This window comes from Solanum dulcamara, chromosome 8 (assembly GCF_947179165.1).
Source record: "Solanum dulcamara chromosome 8, daSolDulc1.2, whole genome shotgun sequence".
NCBI lineage: Eukaryota > Viridiplantae > Streptophyta > Magnoliopsida > Solanales > Solanaceae > Solanum > Solanum dulcamara.
Genome location: NC_077244.1, coordinates 66078673 through 66098511, shown reverse-complemented (window position 1 = coordinate 66098511; position 19839 = coordinate 66078673). Strand labels below are relative to the sequence as shown.

At 35.6% G+C, this 19839-nt stretch overlaps 1 protein-coding gene and 1 long non-coding RNA gene across 2 annotated transcripts; both read left to right on the top strand.

The window, feature by feature from the left end:
• Positions 1-8632: 8632 nt before the first annotated feature.
• Positions 8633-9213, top strand: LOC129900087 (agamous-like MADS-box protein AGL61). Its single transcript, XM_055975050.1, has one exon. The coding sequence runs from the start codon at positions 8680-8682 to the stop codon at positions 9211-9213; it is 534 nt and encodes a 177-aa protein (XP_055831025.1). The 5' UTR covers positions 8633-8679.
• Positions 9214-15217: 6004 nt separating this feature from the next.
• On the top strand, positions 15218-19359 carry LOC129901586 (uncharacterized). The gene is made up of 2 exons (XR_008769879.1): positions 15218-15736; positions 19095-19359. It is a non-coding gene; the product is annotated as an uncharacterized LOC129901586 (long non-coding RNA).
• The last annotated feature ends 480 nt before the right edge of the window (positions 19360-19839 follow it).

Below are 19839 nucleotides of genomic sequence, written 5' to 3'. Positions count from 1 at the left end.
GACTTACTAGTTGTGCTAATTGGTAAGAGAATTTAACCAGTAAGGACTGTGGAAAAACTCTGGTTTCGGGGCAGTCAGAATTTTATTTGAAATCAGGTGAGAAAAAGATCTAGTGTTGTACACTAGTCTAATGGTGATCACGAAAGATCCTTAGCATATTTCGTAACTGAGCTAAAATAAGGTGTTGCTGAATTGTGTCTATATGATATAATAGATTGAACCATTGGCTTGAATTAATAAGAACTTGATGTCACAAGTTGGTTTAAATGATGCCTTGTTTATCTTAATATCCTTGGTTCTAAGGGGAGAGATAATCCTCTATGTATAGTGTTGGGATCGACTCGGGATAGTCCACGTCAAAATTCTCATAGAAAAAAGAGTTAGAGGGGTTGAGTTTAACCTTGAGAGTCTAAGAGGGAATAAAAGGCAGGAAGAATGCCTAAGGGAGTTCTCTAAGGCTACTATCCCGGCGAATTCTGCCCCAGTGGGAATATCCTACTAGAAAAGGCCTGCTAAAGTAGGAATTACCCCTTCAGAGTGGGATCTCGCGAGACAGAATCCTCATAAAGAGGTCACCTATTGTTCCCTTATTTTTGGCACTGATCTTTTAAGCGCAATGGCTAGATCTAAGGTTGTATAATGATCAATTAAGACCGAATAGCCATAAAAGGGTAGTATAATATGTACGGAGATGTGAAGGAATTAAAAATCATTCGATGCTTACAAAAATAAGAGAAATAGTAAGAAAAAATAATAAATTATTTGTTCCTTGCCCAAATAGGTCAGCACAATCAAATAACAAATCCTAACGGGGGCGAAGGGAGTGTCGACATCTGAATCTAGGTCTTCTGGGGGTACTCTCCTTCCCCGACCTCATTCAAGAAAGGAAGCTTGCGAAAATCGTCAGGTTCTAACTTGGGCAATTTCCTCTGGGGAGCGACATAGGAGAAGATGGTCTTGATAGTCTTCCACATCCTCATTATGAGGCGGTCCCTCTATATACTTTTCCTTCTCTCCCACCACAGCTGAAGACGAAGCATATCTACCTCCCTGGCAGTAGCTGGTGGCACTGGAGCAGGGGTCTGGGTAAATTGGCTTCCTAGTCGCCTCCGAACCGCATCTAAGTCCTCCTCCAAGAGAGAGTCAACTGGTGGCTATGACTGAGTGGAAGGGGCAGCATCCTCTTCCTCATCTTCTACTACTGCTGCCCCGATGTTCTCATCCCCGTCAGCCCTCATCTTCTTCGGTACCCGAGAGGAGGCTCACCTAATAAGCAAAGGGTGGAAAGGAGGATCCATAGGGAGTACCTCATCGGAATCCAGCAGTAGCACCCCAGTCGTCTTGCATATGGCAGTGATCAGGCCTGGCAGGAAGAATGCCTTCTTGTTGCTGCGGTAGAACATTTTCCACTATGACACAATTTGGGCCCCTACACTTAGGTGTGTCCCCTAAATAACATAAGCCACCACTAGAGCCCTCGGAAAGGTCACATTTGTATAGTTTCTGAAAGGGAAGATCCTCCTGGCCACCAAGTATAGCCATCTCTTGTCATCATCAAACCAGTTGGTGCTAATATTGCCCTAGGTTCTAGGCCAGTAGACCCTGCTCTAGCGCTTTGGGGCCACTAGAGTGTCACACACCAGTCTAGGTTCATCTCCCTTAGCTTGGCCTCATACTCAGCATTTGAGGCATCCGGTACTTCGAGCAAAAATTAATATAAGCAGGACTCAGGGAGATGGTCACTCCTGTGATGCAAATGGTGGGGTCAGGATCATCCCAACGAACCATAGAAAGGATGGCATAGAACTCCCTCACCCAACCAGTACGTGCGAAGGTAGGGGATTCAGTCAAGGAATCCCACCCAAACTCCTTTAGTCGGGCATAGAGGGCAGTTATCTTGTCTGCTACTCCTAGCATGTGAAAGCTCCTCTCGGGAAGAAATTTGTTATTTCTAAAGTCGTGGCACCTTTTCGGAGATGAGGCATCGAGAAACCGAGCAAATGGGAGGTTGGCATTGTCGTGTGAACAATAGTGAAGTACCTCCAAGTTTCACAAAATTCTGGTTAGAGCACAATAGGGTGAGTGTGAAATCAGAGGTTAAAGGGGAGAGGGTCTCTAAAATGAGGCCACTGCCTGGCGAAATCCCGCCAGAGCGGTAGGATCCCACCAGAGTGGGATGAACACCAAGCGCGATCTATTGTGCCTTCTCACCCCAATTTAGAAATTTCGTATAAATTTTTGCATATCAGTTCTCCTAAGTGTCCTAGCAACATTATTTACGAAAAAAATTGGTTTAAAACTCCAAATAACTAATGTAATTAAGGTTTGGGCCAAGAAAAACCTTTTAACTTCCACCTCATATTCTAGTTCGATTTGGGTGAAAATTGTTGTTAACCTTATGCCTAAGACATTAGGGAGACGTTGTGGACGTAAGGGGAGAGTCCATGCATCGTTAATCTAGCAAGCAAGCAAAATATTTGAAAAAGGAGTTGAAAACTACCTAATGGGCCTTTGATTCCACGGATTCTTAAGATGATAAGCACAAGAATGTAAATAATAGCATTAAATTAAAGTTAAGGACAAGTTCTTAATGTTGCACAAACGATCGAAGGGAAAAGTTTGAGAGAGTTTATGGAGGATTTGAGTGAGGGAATGTAAGAATGGGGGAAACCATTCATCTACCCCACCCTATACTGATTCGTTTTACCCCACCAGAGCAGCAGAATTTCCACTCCAGCGGGGCCGCTCTAATGGGAGTATTTGTGCCAGTGCGGGATGAGCCTGGGAAGTGTGTTTTGAAAAGTGAGTCCACTTCTTTTAAGTAATTCTTATTGAGTGTGTCTTCAAGGTAATTTTAATTTACCCATAATTCAGAGACCGTGAACTATTTCCTTATGGCCTGAGCAATAATGCTATTTTAAGCGTGCCCCAAAAAGTTTGCACCTTCTTTTGATGTGTCGTTTTGGGACAAATGAAGGGTAAATTGGTATCTATTATAATGATCAGAGCTGTCGTTAGTCATGATTAAAAAAGAAATTCGCAAGAATTTGGCTTGACTAAGTCCCACCAGCCCGCCAGAGCAGGATGAATCCATCGAGGCAATGCCCCCATAGCGGGAATAAGGCCGTAAGAGCGGAAAGTCGTGAAATAAAACTTACTTCATGATTTTTCTTATTTTTCCCATCTCTTCCATATTTAGGTTAGAGGCGAAGGTTTCTACGAAACCCTCCAAACAGGCTGCTCTTGACTTGGGGAGAAGAGGGAAGGGCATTTCTACATTCGAAAGGCTTCAATTGGTGGAAATTAATCTGGTCTTACCATAGGACGTTGAGGATCAATGATTTCAATAGCACTATCTCTCCAGGGATTGCTTGGAGCCCAGGTAGACTAGACTTCTCTTTTCTGACTAGTAAATATATACCTACTGCGTAGTATAGAAGGGAATTTAATGAAAAATCATATAACTAAATTGTGGGTCACGGGTCTCGGGTAAAAAATCAGTTGTATTAGTGTCTGATTTGAATGTGACCTGATAAAAATATGCTATAATGATTTGGGAAAGTATTTTTGGTGGTGACATTATTGCATAGAGATAGTTATTTTATAATGGGCGTAGTATTGCGTAGAGTAATATAAAACTAGGTAGAGATTGATGATAAACCTTAAGGGTTTGGTAGTGTGGGTGTTGGTTGGGTTCTCAGAATTGTCTTAAGGGTGTAATTGAGTTACTTATGATATGCCTAAATATGTACCGATAAGGGAAACAAGTTAGTTTTTATATCAATGACTACTTATTGGCTTGTTTGTGATGAACATGTTCTATTGATATAATGTGATCTATTGATGGTATTTATGATTGGTTTATTTAACTGGATCGGGTGTCACATTTCAACACATATATGGAATGGGTGTCACATTTTAACACATATTTGGATCGAGTGTCACATTCCGACACAAATATGACTGGATTGGTTTCCCTGAGAGGGCCAAGTATATGTGTGGATGGTCCCATGAGAGGACTTGATGATATCTATATTTCCATATAATAATAAGGTTAGTGGTAAATGAGCCATGGACTAAGGACCTGTAAGTGAACTCTTGAGTTGAAGTGTGTTAGTTATAAGAAATTATGATCTTGAATAAACTTATTGGTGGATAAGAGAATGGGCCCTATTAGGGTTGGATGTGATCCATATGGTATAATCATATTCTATAATTGTACACGTACAAGTTGTGATTTCTAGTTACCAGAGAGTTTTACCATTGTGATGTCCATGAATAACTGGGTTGGGATAGTGGCTACCTATAACTCAGGTGAGTTGGAAGAGTGTGGTTATGAGAGGGATATGTTTTATGCTGTAAGACAGTTGGACTAGGACTAGTGATGGGTGGGTGAAATCATTGAGTGGTTAAGGTTGTTAGATGGGGAATGTTGTAGTAAATGAACAGTGGTATGGTGTGCTTAAACCCACATTTATTAAATTGTAACTAGAATGATTGTGGAACTCTGAAATTTAGAGTGGGGAACACTTTAAGGTGGGAGTAAGGAGTGTACTTATTTGGTTGGGATGAACAATATGATAAAGTTTAATTATTATGATATGTCTTATTTTTCTATTCATATATTATGCGGTGGGTAACAAATTGAATGATGATGCCTACCAGTACGTGTTGTTTATACTGATACTACTCTTGCTATACCACTTAGCATAGTCTGGTTGCAAGATCAGTTATGTTTTTTAGGTAAAGACGAATGCGATCTTCCACCAGCTTCTATTTTTTTCTCCTTTCGTCCATGAACCCATACTCTCTTCCGTCACTCCACTCGATCAACATAGGGGAGGGGGTCTTAGCGAGTAAAACAATAAGGAAGACAAACATAAATAGTAATTTAGAGGGAGCGAAGTGAGTGAACGGTCTCTCTCTTGGTGGAAGTTGGGTCATTGGTTTTTAATTTATTTCTACTCTTAGTAGCTCTTGTACTTGTTTAGACCAGCATCCTTGGGGGTTTTGTATAACCTTGTATAAGCCAGATTAAATATAGTTTTCCTTAGAAATTTTGGTTAAATTGTTCAAGTCTTTGATTTTAACTTTCGCAATATTTTTCTAGAATAGTTAAGAATTCTCTTACTTAAAGTGTATAGTGGGTGCCGGCACGATCCAATGGATTGGTCGCTGGCAAACGCACCCTTAGAGTTTTCAATGCATATCATAAATTATGCGTAAATCTTATGAAAATTACAACATATACTGATAAGTTTGAACCTATATATTTTAAAAATAAAATAAATTTTGTACTAAAATTTTTAAATATTAAACTCATAAAATTTGACCGGACTTAACTTATATTTTTTTAAACTCGGCCAAAAAAAAAGGATAGGAAGGGGAAAGAGTTATTGTGGAATTTAGAAAGATGTGAAGTCAACATCAGGTTTGTATACATATCTTCAAAGAAAGCTATTATTTTATTATTAGCATTATATCTCTAATTTGGATAATTCTTATCTATATTTTAGCCACGATGACCAATCCTGTAGTGCCACATCAAGAACAATTACCAATATTGGAAACCAAGTTGTTTGAGTAGATTCTTATCCATGTTCAGTCTTTACATAAATTTAATTAAGATTTGCAAGTTAACTCATTCTAAAAGATAACAACATTTTATAATCATGTTAGCTAGAGAATATCATCAAACTATATTGGGAATCACACAATGAATGTAGATATATGTATTAGTTTACTTACGTGCCATGTGTTTGATTAGTTTTAATAAAGAGTCAAATAATTTTTCCTTTGAATATAGTTTTTTTCAAACATGTCTTAATATTTAAAATTTTTAACTGTTATGATTTATAATATTTTTATGAAATATGTAAATTTTATTTCAATATCATTTAAAAAGAATCGTTTGAATTCACATAGAAAAATAGATATTTGACAGTTAATGTGTATAAAATCAAAAGTATATTTAATGTTAAAATTGAAAAAATAATTGAAAGTTGACAGTATAATATAATGTGCAAAACATGGACTGCTAATTGGACCACTGGCTTATGCACTTGACATTTGGATCTGTTATTTGGATTTGGCCTGCTTGACCAACTTGAACAAAAGCATTTAGATGGTCAAGTTAATGGTGGTCCTCATAAGGCTACACAATGTGATATATGTACATCATGTGACACTAACTAAATATTTTTAGACAATCACTGATCATTTTTACCTTGTCTTCTGTTTGTTGCACAATTTCAAGATCAACAAGCTTTGTTTCACTAACTTCACTCCAACAAAGAGGGGTCCGACATTTCCTTCCGTATAAGGCTTCATAGGGAGGCATCCCAATACTTGCTTGGTAGCTATTATTGTAAGCAAATTCTATCAAAGCCAAGTGTTTGTCCCAACTGTTATGTTGAAAAAAGACAGTTTAAAATTAATTTCAACTTTATAGAGAAAAAATCAATTTTAGAAAAGAAGAGTCGCCACTTATTTTTTTAAAGAAATTAGAAAAACTTAATTTAAAAGACCCTAACAGATTTAAGTCTTAAAAATTCAGAGAAAAAGGTACGAGGTTCTTATTTCCACTTTGAGAAGGTGTTAAGCATTCAAAGTGGCTGCTAACGCGCGGTTATCCGACGATGTGAAAAATTATTTGACTAACTTTTGAAAATATTAATTTAAAAAGAAACGAAGACTTTAAAATTATTTTTTTAAAAAAATGATCAAACTTAAACACTGAAAATAATATACATGTATAAAAAAATGTTAAGTTTACCAAATGCCTAAGTAAAGGTAGAAAATCATTTAAATAGTAAATTAACATGAATTGGTTTATTTTTAGGGGAATCTAATTAAGTTAAAACAAATTAAAATTAATATCTAAGCAAACATAAATAACATAAGTAAATAAATTATTACAATCCGAATCAATATAAATTAACAATAATTAACACATGAAAATATGGCTCGACAATTAGTTTCTGTACGCCTGGACTAAGCTGTTGGGTTATCTGCATTTTGGGCCTTAAGAACAATTCCACTGTATATCGTGGCTATATATACACTGTATATCGAACGGGTGTCACGTTCCGAGTAGGTCCCTCGAGATGACCCTTGTATGAAATTATAGCATGTGGAAGACATTGTACTGTGATATTAAGATGTGGTTGACTTATTCTGTATATGTATATGCCTATTGTGTTGAATTTACTTGTCTATGACCCGTTTACTGGCTAACTACGTGATCCTACCAGTACATCATTATTTTTGTGTACTGATACTACTCTTGATGTGCCTTTTTGTTAAGTACATGACATATTCAGCCGACTGCGGAGAGACCTTGGTTGGAAGATTAGAAGTTTGTTCAAAGTCCAAGGGTGAGCTATTCTATCATGCTGCCGTGGATTTTTCTATCAATCTCAGTCCTTGTCTCAGGACTCAGATACTTAGACACTGTTTTAATATTTTGACTTCTGTTTGGGGAGTGTTTCCCCTTTTCTTACATTGAAACTGGTTAGAGTTTTGGTACGGACGACTTTCAGTTCCTAGAATGTGTTGACTTCCGCATTTTCGTAGTTATTAAAAATTGTTGGCTGAGTTTATGCGAACTCAGTATTATTATTTTCTGGTTATATTCCTGCTTGTGCAAGGTTTTTAATACTTATTTCTTAAGTTGATAAGCTGGGTTGTAGAAATGATTTTCCCACTAAAATAAGTATTGTGGGTTTCAGTCACGGACGAATTGACATCGTGATATATATATATATATATATATATATGTATATCCTTATATATCACTTAATATTACATATTGAACATCTCTTTCTGTTAACTACGACTTTACTTTCGTTATTTTGACTTATATTTCTGTATATTGATAGATATTCAATTTGGGTAATAGATCAACTTGTGTATTGATGGGTTAGTATAGATGACATCATAACCTTGGATTTTGGATTGTAAGGGGGGAAAATCATAGGTTGTTGATGTTAATACATATAGAAAATTTCTTTTTTAACTATTGTATTTCATTAATATATTTACCTATTAAAGCTAGATTTTTGAATCTTATTCAAGTCGATGTCAATTTGATGTTAATGCATGTGAATAATTTGATTTTGCTTTATTTCAATCTCTTTTTTTGTCCTGTAATTTATATTATTTCTAAATATAATCAGTTGTTCATTATTTATATTGTCTATTGAATTTGATAAATTTCTATATGACTATTAACATATTTTCCTATTATAGTTAAACATTAGATTTATTTTTTGTTAATGCAAATGAAGAGTTTGACTTTGCTTCTTATACAAAAAAAAATTGAAAATTTTTGGTGTGTAGTTTAATTATTTTCAAATTATATTTATATTTACTAACTTCAACTTGATATATTTCATGAGTATATTAAAATATTTACCTTTTTAACTTTAAATTTTATATTTCAGGATATGGTTGACATGCAAAACATATTTAAAGTATAAAATTTATTTCACTTACTAAGTTTCTCTATGATGAAAATATTATTCTTATTTATAATATTTGGCTAGAAATTCAATTATATGCCGTTTTAATGAATTTTTTAGTATATAAACGGTCGGGATATTGCCCTTCTCATAAGTATCATTTGCAAGAAAACGTTTCATCAATTATCTTTTAACAAATCTCTATACAAATTTAGCGATGGAGAATAAGAAGACTAAAGGGCGTCAAAAGATACCAATAAAAAAAATAGAAAATCAGGATAAATTGGTTGGTACATTTACAAAGCGTCGTGCAGGTTTGTACAAAAAGGCTAGCGAACTCGTTACAGAATTCAATGTTGATATTGGAATTATAATATTTTCCCCTACCGGTAAGCCTTACTCATTTTTTCACCCTACAGTTGATGCAATCGTTTCTCGCTTTCAGAATCCTGATATACAGTTAAGTGATGATACCCTACTAGCCAGGACTCTTGCTCGAGAGAAAGTGGATCAACTCAAAAACAATCTTGAAGAATTTGAAATCAACGAAAAAGTTGCAATTGCTCAAACAAATTATCTTGACCAAATGACAGAAACTAAACAAAAAGGTTGGTGGCAGTCAATTGAGCAACTTAATGCAGATGAAGTGTCCAAGTTTGAAGCATGGTTAAATATTGCTAGTTTTAATTTGCACCATCGTTTGAACCAATTGGAAAATGGTGCTTCATCCTCATTGGGATGCGGAGTGTGAAGTTTGAATAAAATTAAAATCTCAGATAAATCATCCTAGTTTATTACTTATAGATATATTGGTGAAACCCTAGAAAGATTCAAATTTATACTATTGAGGTGCTGATTTTTCTCTTGCCTTTCGTTTTATTTTACTGATGCTACTATCATGTATTCTGCTATGATTTTCATTAATAATATTCGATATAATTATTAGTATTGTTTTCTCGTGCAATAATCGAACATTCAGATCTCTTTTTAATTTTAGCTTTAAAAGATATTTTTTTTTTTTCAAATTCAACTCAAATGTTGTCAAAACTTACCTTATGTATTATTCTGATTAAATCGGGAAATCAAATTGAACCAAACTTGTTTTGCTATTTGATTTACTTTTGAGTTTTTGATTTGATTTCAGATTATAATTTTTTAAAGAAAAAATCTCTCAATTGATCTATTACATTATGCTAATACAATAGATTATGAATGGTCGACTATCATATCAAATGGAGTATGTATTACTATTGTATAGGTGGTATTCATTATTTCGATAATTTTTTATTTTATTTTTTTAGTAATATTTACACATTTTATTCATTTTGAAGAACATTATTGAAGACATCAAGGAGTTAGTAGAAGGGATTTTTACCAAACTCCCTCTTCATGATTTTAATGGGTATCTATTATTTCGATCACGTAAACTGAATTTTTTTAAAAACAATTAATAGATTTGAGACTACTATTTCTGATTTCCTATAATAGTTATTCATTTGTTAGTCAAGTATTTTACTATTTGATTGTGTTAGATATGTATTATTTTATAGGACACAATTGAAAATCAAAAAGAGAAGAACAAAATCAAACCAAATTTATGAGAAAGCATCGCATACGTATAAAGAATATGTGATATAAAAAGCTAACTCTAAAGCATATATCAGTGATAATTCTAGGACTCTATAGATAAATAACTTTCAATCATTTTCTTGATTTATTTAGGGGGGAAAAGATTAGTAAAGACAAATTTAACAACTTATGATGATTTAACAAGTTTTACTTAGTATTTCATTCATTTCTTGAATTTATTATGCTTTATTTTAATAAAGTAATAGGATGGAGTGGGTAGGAGGGACTAAAATTTTCAAAATAATTACGTAACTTAGTGAAATTATTTAGTAAATCCATTTATCTCATTTTGTATCAATAAAATATTTAGTAACTAGTTTTTTAATTAAACAACTTTGACCGTAATAAAATTTTCTCCACCGAAAAATGACTTTGACCCAACATCAGGGACCCACACGTTGACCCATAAATAAAATGAACTTTTATATAGTTGACCCATTTTTTATAGTTTGGTATTGAGTCATACGGGGGAGTCATTTTACCTAAGTACAAAATTGTTATTCGATGAGGAGTTATATTTATATAAAAAAGAAATATGATATATATTGAATGGTTTTATCAAATAATTTTATTAAATTGACTATTTGAGAAATTTATCCTAGCACATACTGTTGCGTTTGTGATTACTTTCAAAAGGATATCTTAAATGGTGCTCCTAGGAGGAGTTGAAAATTTATAATATTTATTCTAATTCATGATGTAAAATAAAATTGTGAACGTATATGAACATATTTAAAGATGTCAAATTTATATATTTATTCTTATTCATGAAGTAATATAAAATTGCGAATGTAAATGAACATATTTAAAGATGTCAAATTCATAAGTTTGAAAAGCTTTAACTAGTTACTTCTATATTAATTGAACTTCTTAAAAGTTTCAAATATTTCATTAGGAAAAATTGCACCCCGTTAGCACAAGCTAAATATAATAGAAATAAAGCATTTTTTTATAAGAAAAATGGAACGCATCAGACATACCGAGAAGCATACTGATGAAGTGGTGGAATGCCAAGTCCAGTAATGAGGCTCAGAAGCTCATATTGCAGGCCACTCCTATCTTTGTATGTTGGCATTTATGGAAGAATAGATGTGCAAGTAAGTATGGAGGAAAGAATTCTAGTACTAAGAGAGTTAAATTCTCCATAGTCAAGGACCTTTACATGCTGATGCACACTGCTTTCCCCTACATTAAGTGGCCACAGAGCTGGAAGGAACTGATTCCTATGTTAGAACAGTGTCAACAAGACATGAGAGTGACCAAAGTTATGTGGATCAGACCTCCAACTTCCATTGTGAAATTGAATACTGATGGGAGTGCATTAGACAACCCTGGGAAAATTGGAGCAGGGGGAATATTAAGAGACCACAATGGTAACTTAATATATGCCTTTGCAACTCCACTGGGACTGGGTACTAATAACCAAGCAGAGGTGCAGGCAGCAACTATTGGTCTCACTTGGTGTCTTCAACATGGACATAATAGAGTGATATTGGAAGTTGACTCTGAATTATTGACTAAGTGGCTGAAACAAGACCTTAAGCCACCTTGGAGCATTCATAGATATGTTACAAAGTTACAATTCCAGGTCCAACAATTGGAATTTTTTCAGTGCAAACATATATTCAGAGAAGCAAACCATCCTGCAGATACCTTATCAAAATGCAGCCACATGTTCAATGATACACAACACTTCTACAACCTCCAGCAGCTACCACAGGAAACAAAAGGTTACATCAAGATGGACAAGCTAGGAATGGCAAGTTTCAGAAGGAAAACTCTGAAAAGAATCAAACTATCCTCTTGACTGATCTCATCCCCAATGTGTAATAGACTAATTAACTGTATTTTGTTTTACTTCTTCATATTCCACCTAGTTATTTCTTATTGTAAGGGGAGAGTCTCCCTTGTTTATTGCTTCAGTAGAAATAATATCACAATGCTAGAAGTAAAAGATAGAGTAGGAGTGCCCTCTACACATCTGCACCCTCCAAGAACAAGAACTTCCACCTATCACAACACTCAAGAGCATACAGCAACAACAACCCAGACCAGCAACACAACATCACACACATGGATCCACACTCAACAGCCATCAAAAAGGAAGCTTAAGTTCCAATTATGTTTACTGTTGGGTGCCTCATTGTTCAGGTATCATGCAACTTTGAGCCATGGGGTGGTATTGCAGCAGTTGAGCAACAACACATGGAGCAACTACAGTACATCAACAGCAGGTGGAGGCTCATTCAACTCTAGGAGTTCCCTTCTTGTTGGTTTTAATTTTGCAGGAACAATGTTTAAGGACCAACAATCCACCATAGACCTGCATCAACTCAACAACATCAATTGCAAAAGCTCCAATACATCAGCAGAAGTGAATGTCACTAATTATCATCAGCAGCAACCTAACATCAACAACATAAGTAAGAGAAAACCACCAACACTAAACAAATACATCATGCAACACCAAGAGAACCCCAAATTGGGCAAGATTACAGCAAATACACCTCCTGTAGAGCCCAAGAAGTTTCAACTCAAATGGATAAATAGAGACGTTAGTCGAGCGACCTTGAAAAAGTTGGCCGAATTAAGTCTCAAGATGGAGCAAGTCTCAATTTGGAACTTCCAACTTGTGGAAAAGGCCTCCAAAAGTTGCAGGACAACAGAAAATACAGTAATTGCAAAGCCCAAGAAGTTTCAACTCCAACGAACAATCAAAGACGTTAGTCGAGCGACCTTGAAAAAGTTAGCCGATTTAAGGTTTGTGCATGTTTGTTTTTGGTCTTGCAGGCTTGGTTCTATGCATTTGCAGATAGGTGGAGGTACACTAAAACATGGAACACTTGGAAACATGTTCACAAGCCACAACACACAACAACTCCAACAACATGCAGCATACAAGGAGAAACTACATGCCTACAATGGACATTCAGAACTACAGCACAGTTTTAGCTGTGCAGAAGTCCTGGAGGTACTTTTCCTCTGGTTGTTTTACTTGTGCAGGTTCAATACACAATTGAAATCTCCAAGAACAAGGTCTACAGCAGGGCATGCTAGGACCTCTCTTCAGCCCCCCATTCAAGCCAACTTCTTCCCTGCAACACCTGTAACTAAGCTACAGCAGAGAATGAAGTGCAGGGTGAGTTGCACCATGTGGACCTGTCCAAAGGCCTCCAAACTTTGCAGGATGGCAGAAAATAAGGTAGGGATAAGTCCCAAGAAGTTTCAGCACAAACGGACAATTGGAGACGTTAGGCGAGCGACTTTGAAAAAGTCAGCTGCCTTAGGCCTAAAGAGGGTGCCTTTTTTCCAACTTGTGCAAAAAATCACCAAATCTTGCAGAACTAAAGAAAGGACTGTTTGTGCATATCTCAAGAAGTTTCAACTCAATCGGATAATTGGAGACGTTAGTCGAGCGACGTTGAAAATCCTAACAGACTCCAAAGCACTCTTGGAGGTCCTTTCCTTGTTGCTAGCTGGTGCAAGTTCTCTCTTGCCTTTGGTTGTTTGTTGTATTGTTGTAGGTTGCTGGATTGATTCATCAACATGCACTAACAACAACTACATAGAAGACACCACAGATACAACCATCAACTCCAAGACCTCTGTCTGTCTGGTTGGTTTTTTGTTTTTCTGTTATGTTTTTTGTGCAGGTACAACAACTGATGGGAAACCCTGGCAGATGAAAAGCATCAATAGAGAGACAACATCCTTCCAAGATAGGACCTCACCAACACAGCATCCCTACACCCATACACATTCCATCCCTGCAACACCTGTAGCAGATCCACTGCTTCCAAAAACTCTTGAACCTCCTTGCTCCTTTAATTGTTATGTGCAGGCACATAAGATACCCTCAAAGGAGTTGCTCAATCCTTCTTTGGAGACAACAAGAAGCTGCCTACAGGTTTGCAACAAACCCCACAACTATCACACTTGGTTGTCTATTTGTTTGCTTGTTTGTGCAGGTAAACAAAGTCACAGACAAAGGGACATAACAACCACAATTGTAAGGGCCTTATCTACTCCCAACAACTCTCCATGCATACATGTTGCATACCTTCAACACCTGCAGCAGCCTCCTTTCATCCAAGTATTTTGGAACTCCTTGACTGCTTTCATTGTTGAGAAGACAAGAAGATGGAGCACCAACAGACACAATGCTGAGTATACAACCTCCATTTGGAACTCTTGGCTTGCTTACTTGCTGATGTGCAAGCACATCAAACAGCAACAATGGACCCTCCCAAAGTGCAAGGCACCTTCAGACATACATTTAAGCCAGGGATTCACCCTTGGAACTCTTTCTTGGTTTAATTGTGGATGTGCAGGTACATCCCTGATCAGTCGACAACACTGGAACCACCAAACCAGTTGTTCAAGTCAGGGCTGCACCACATACAAAATGCATGTTACACATACTCTGTCCCTCAGCTTCCTTAACTACAACCCCAAGAAAGCTGGCTGCTATGGCTCCATTTATTTACTATCATTTCACCCCCCTTAGCTGCTATTGTTGTTGCTACATAACTCCTTGGACCTACTTGGTACGATATGACTAAAAAGGGCAAAGATGAAAAGAATTTCCTCAACCCATGCGAGATAGAAGGTTCGTATACTTGTTCTTCTCAATGTAGCTATGCCTGAGTCGTAGCATAATTGAATAGGACTAGTGTAAGTTACTTTCTTGTATTCTCATGGAAGGGGAGAGTCTCCCTCATTTATGCTTTCTTAGTCGATTTGTATCAGGAGGAGTCCTCTCATAAGTTTACTGCTTTCTAGTTATAGTTAGCCCTTTTTGTATCGGGGATGAGTTAGCCGACCTTAATAGGTTAGCCGACTTATGAACCACCATAGGATCGGAGGTAAGGTTTATGTCCCCCTCCTTGTATTTTTAATTTTGATTATTTATGTTAAGGCTTGGGGGTGTTGCTTAACCCCTGACTGTGCACGAGAGGTGGGAGCCTCGTGTAGGATCTGTTCCCAAAAAAAAAAAAAAAAAAAAAAAAAAAAAATAAATAAATAAAAGACCCAATAGGCCCGATTTATTAATAAAAAAGATATATATATATATATATATATATATATATATATATATATAAATGGACTTAACCTAAAGTGCTAAGCCCATAAAATTAGCAAAACAAAAATTCTAGAAAGAAATAAAAAATAAAACATAGAAATAAGAAAGTGAAAAGGACAGTCCTTCTAGATCCTTCGGTTGCATCTCCACCACGACACCTCTTCCATCAATGAGCCATGGAGCTCCACAGATCAATCTTGAGCTCCTAGCTGGGACCTCTCGATCGTAGATCAACAACTCTCTTCCATCGTCATTGATGAGCTCCGACCAGAACTATTGGAGATCAGCTGACATCTCCTTCATTTTAGCTGCTACCAAGGTTAGTCACAAGGATTTTGATGGATAATGTTTGTCATATTTCATGAGGTCCTCGGCACGCAAACTCGACTCTGGAGATCGAAATCTATGGAAATCGCCTCCCAATCTAAGAAGCATTGTTTTTGGGTGCCATTTAAACTCTATCCATATCACAATCAACTCTAAATTCTTTTTGAGCTCAACAAAAAAGGAAGCTTAAAGAAGCTCAATTTTAAACACATTTTGCTGCTGAAATGTGCTTCAGGTAAGACTTGATAAGCATTATATATGAATAGAAATCCTTTTCTCTAATGTAATCTTTGATGGGTTGAATCCCCCAAAGAGATTAATACCACCATCTAAATTTTAGACCTTTGAATTGAAAAATTAACTCTATTTTGCTATACGATTTATGGGTCTACAAAAATCTTTTGGAGAATTGGATATGTGGAGGAAGTAAATAGGAGCTATCAACAATCGAATACACCACTAAGAACTTCTGAGTCCTGATTTAGTACCACTTTGGATACCCATATGCTCTCACCAGGAGCATGATACTGTTAACCAACCGAAATAGCTTTAGACTTTAAAAGTTTGCTATAGTTATGCATCAATTGTGAACTCCTTCCTGTTTCTTATTGATACTTGTATATCTTACTATTGTTTGGTACTTGCAAATTATGAGATTCTATTTAGAACTCAGCGAATCTGTCTACTTGATTCTTATGTATAGAGTGTTACATTTATCAAAATTTATTATCTTTTTGGCTGTTGCTAGGACTTCCTGGAAGGAGTTGAACTCATAAGTACATGCAAAAACAAAAATTAGGTTAACAAAAAAATCAGCAAGAGTATTTCCCTTCCTGAAAGAGTGTTGTACTCTCACTGATATAGTATTTTTGATTCTATTGATGGAGTTGCACACTCTAGGGTGAATCCCATTCTCCATTAAGAATATTAACCATCAACAAAGAATCAATCTCAAAAATTATTTGATGAAAATGTTTATCTAAACAGTATTGCAGACCCTCTTTAATAGCAATTGCCTCAACCACCAAGTTAGAAGAATTAGCCAACTTCACACCCTTAGCCCCTAATAGATTACCATTATGATCTCTCACACAGAAAGCACCAGAACTAGGACTAGGATTACCCTTGGAAGCCCCATTAGACATACCGATCCATTTTGTCAAACAACTTGTCAAAAATGGAACCCATTTTTTGAAATAAATTCTTTGCTTTACTTGATTTCGCCCCTTGTAGCTATTATTATTTTAAACCACAATTAAAAGTAAAAAGGTCAATTACATAAAAGCTTTCATAAAGTATTGTTCTTTTTTTGTCATCTGTCAATCTATCACTCAATCACAGACTACTCTGTCATTATTTGATTTTTAGTTGTGTGATTGCACTCAAAATTATATATATGAACCTTTATATTTTTTACGAATCTTAGCAAAAAATAATGTCGTAAACTCAAAAATATTTAACAATATTTTTCCAAATTCAATTCCTGAAAATAGGTCCGAATTTTCAAATCCAAACTTTAAAAGTTTAAAATAGTGAAAGAGCAATGTTGGTTTGAATATTATTTTTTTTGGTATTTTTATCTAAAGATCAGTCTTCGTGATCATGGGTCACTATCCTATTGTAGACCACGTGAAATTGAAGGTCTTTGTGATTGTGATCGAGACCAGCAACTCACTTTCATGAAAAATACCTAACTCATCAACTCACCTCAATCACAAACAAGCCCATCGCAATTCCGGAAAGGTCAAAACTCTGAGGAGGTTGCGATCATGGAAACTTGTCCACTTTCATAAACTATAACGATCTGTTCCTATCATTATGAGTAAGCCAAATAGGAAAGAGTTTGCGTCAAAAAACTTTCAAATAGTAACTAGAAATTTTGAGACTAGGCCAGACTTGGACAAAATCAGAGTTAGGTGAGGACTTGGGAAACTCGGTAATGGGTTCAGGTTGATTTCTGTGTTTTGATTGTTTGAGCCAGTAGTCAAGACGTTAAGTCACCCTTATGGCCTTACGAAATTAAATTCGAACAAGAACTCCCAAAATTGATCTTGGCGTAGAAGGTTTATTTTAGAATGTCGAGGTTTGAGATTATGTTGTGAAATGGGGGCTTGAGACATAAATTTTGAGGTTCTGCCTCCGTGTAAGCCTCTATAACAGACTGAATCCCATTATGTCGGGCCCACTATAATAGTCTGGAAGCCGACATAGCGAGCCAGTCACAGACATATCAGGGAAAAAATCTGAAAAATATTAGTATTTTCTACAACTTTATTTTTGGAGAGTAGGGGCGCCTTAGGGTTGTTTCTTTTCAATCTTCCACCAAATTCTTCGGTAAAGGTAAGTAATCATTCCTCTAACTTTTAATTCAATTCTTAGACCTTAGAACATTTGTGAATTCTCTTAAGGGAAATTTTTGGCTTGATACTAATGGTGGAAAAAATTCTAGTTGGGTGAGATAATCATGAAATTGGCTAAGGGTTAGGATTTTGTTATAATCTGGATATTTTAGGCCACTATTCATTAATTCTTTGTATTCTTTGTTTGTTTTAGAAAAAGAATGAGTCAAGGCATTGGAAAAATGAAAAGCTCTAGTATTTTGGAGTTTTCAAGGCTTGTTTCGAAGTAGATGATGATTATTTTTTTCCATTTGTGTTATATGTGTATGTTAACTATTTCTTAGTATTGCATGCATGATATATGATTAGGGAAAAGGAAACAACATGAATTGAAATGATATGTTGTGATCAAATTGCATGCAATGAATATATTACTTGGTTGTACAAGTGTGTGTGCTATTCATTGTGGTTGTGGTTGTGATTGTGATGTGTGAATTCATTTTGTGACGGATACCGCACCAGTACATTTGAATCGGGTACTATGTCATTATATTTGGATCATGGATACCACGCTTATATAATTGGATCAAGTATCACGCCGGTACATTTGGAATGAGTACCAAGCCGGTACACTTGAATCGGGTACCGCAGCGGTACTGGATCGAGTATCACGCTGGTATATTTGGAATGGGTGCCACATTGGTACACTGACTATTGAAATGGGTACCTGTCTCTTAAAATACATGTCATGTTTCTTGTGAATTTATTTCTCCCTTAGAGTTCCGATATCCATCAAATTATGCTTCTTATTTCCCTTTGTGCTCACTTAGACCTGAAAATTTCTAAACATACTATTTAGTTGCAATAATATGAAATATGAACAATATGGACTCGACTTTAGGAGTTTTGATTTTGATTCTAGCGATAATATATGGGTTTTAGTTGCTATTTGGCACGTAATTGTGCCCAAGATCAGTACCATACCGATACACTAACAGTTTGGGTATGGGTTCAATGAGAGAACCATTATTTGATTATTGCATTGTGATTGATTATGTTCACTTGTATAATGATTAAAAAGTTAAGGATTGGGAGTCTGGTGTTATATCAATTGTGATGTGATCGTGTATTATTTATTCACTAAGTTGTGGTTTCTTGTTCATATTTTATTTATTGGGAATGGTCGTGTGATTTTCCAGTACACTGTGATTGTATACTAATACTGTACTTGCTCTTTCTTTATTGAGTACATAGCATATTCAGGCGACTGTTGAGAAACCTCAGTTAGAAGATTCATGATTGTTCAAATTCAAGAGTGGACCAGTTATTTCAGGCTTTCGTGAATTCCTCTCAGTTCTTAGTCCTTTTATTTCAGATTCAGACATACTTCTTTTATTTATTGCTTTTGGGATTGCATCCCCTTATTCTAGACTTTTAGATAAAAGGTTCTAGGGAGGTAATTTTCGCAAGTTCTTCATAACGTTATATGAGTTTATGGGAATTCAGCGTTTAAACTATATTTAAACTATTTTCACTTATTAACTGCTTGTTTTCTATTAATCGCATGTCATAGTTGGGTAAGAATGGTTCTCTCACCGAATAATTAATATGGATGCCATCCATGATGGGTCAGGATTGTGACATTAAACTTAACAGACTTAAATCATTATAATTATAATATTGGTAATTGTGGTCGCGAGGAAATAGGTGACAACAAAATGCACAACTTTAAGCTTATTTCAAAAGTATCAAAACTCACTCGAGTCCTAGGCTTCCCAACTTAAGTCACCCCAACAAGTTCTAAATTGAAATGTAAATAGTCAATACAAGAAGTTGGGTTGTCATATTTTTTGTCTGAGTTTATATAAAATTTTAAATTGTTAAATATTAATGAATTTCATTTTTATTTCGACCTTTCAGCATAAATACATTGATAATAGTAAATTTGTGCATGATAAAATTTATAAATATCAAGTACAGTAAGCACTTACTTATTCAG

What these genes read in the sequence shown, in the direction of transcription:
- LOC129900087 (XM_055975050.1), top strand. Translation starts at nt 8,680, where the DNA reads ATGGAGAATAAGAAGACTAAAGGGCGTCAAAAGATACCAATAAAAAAA.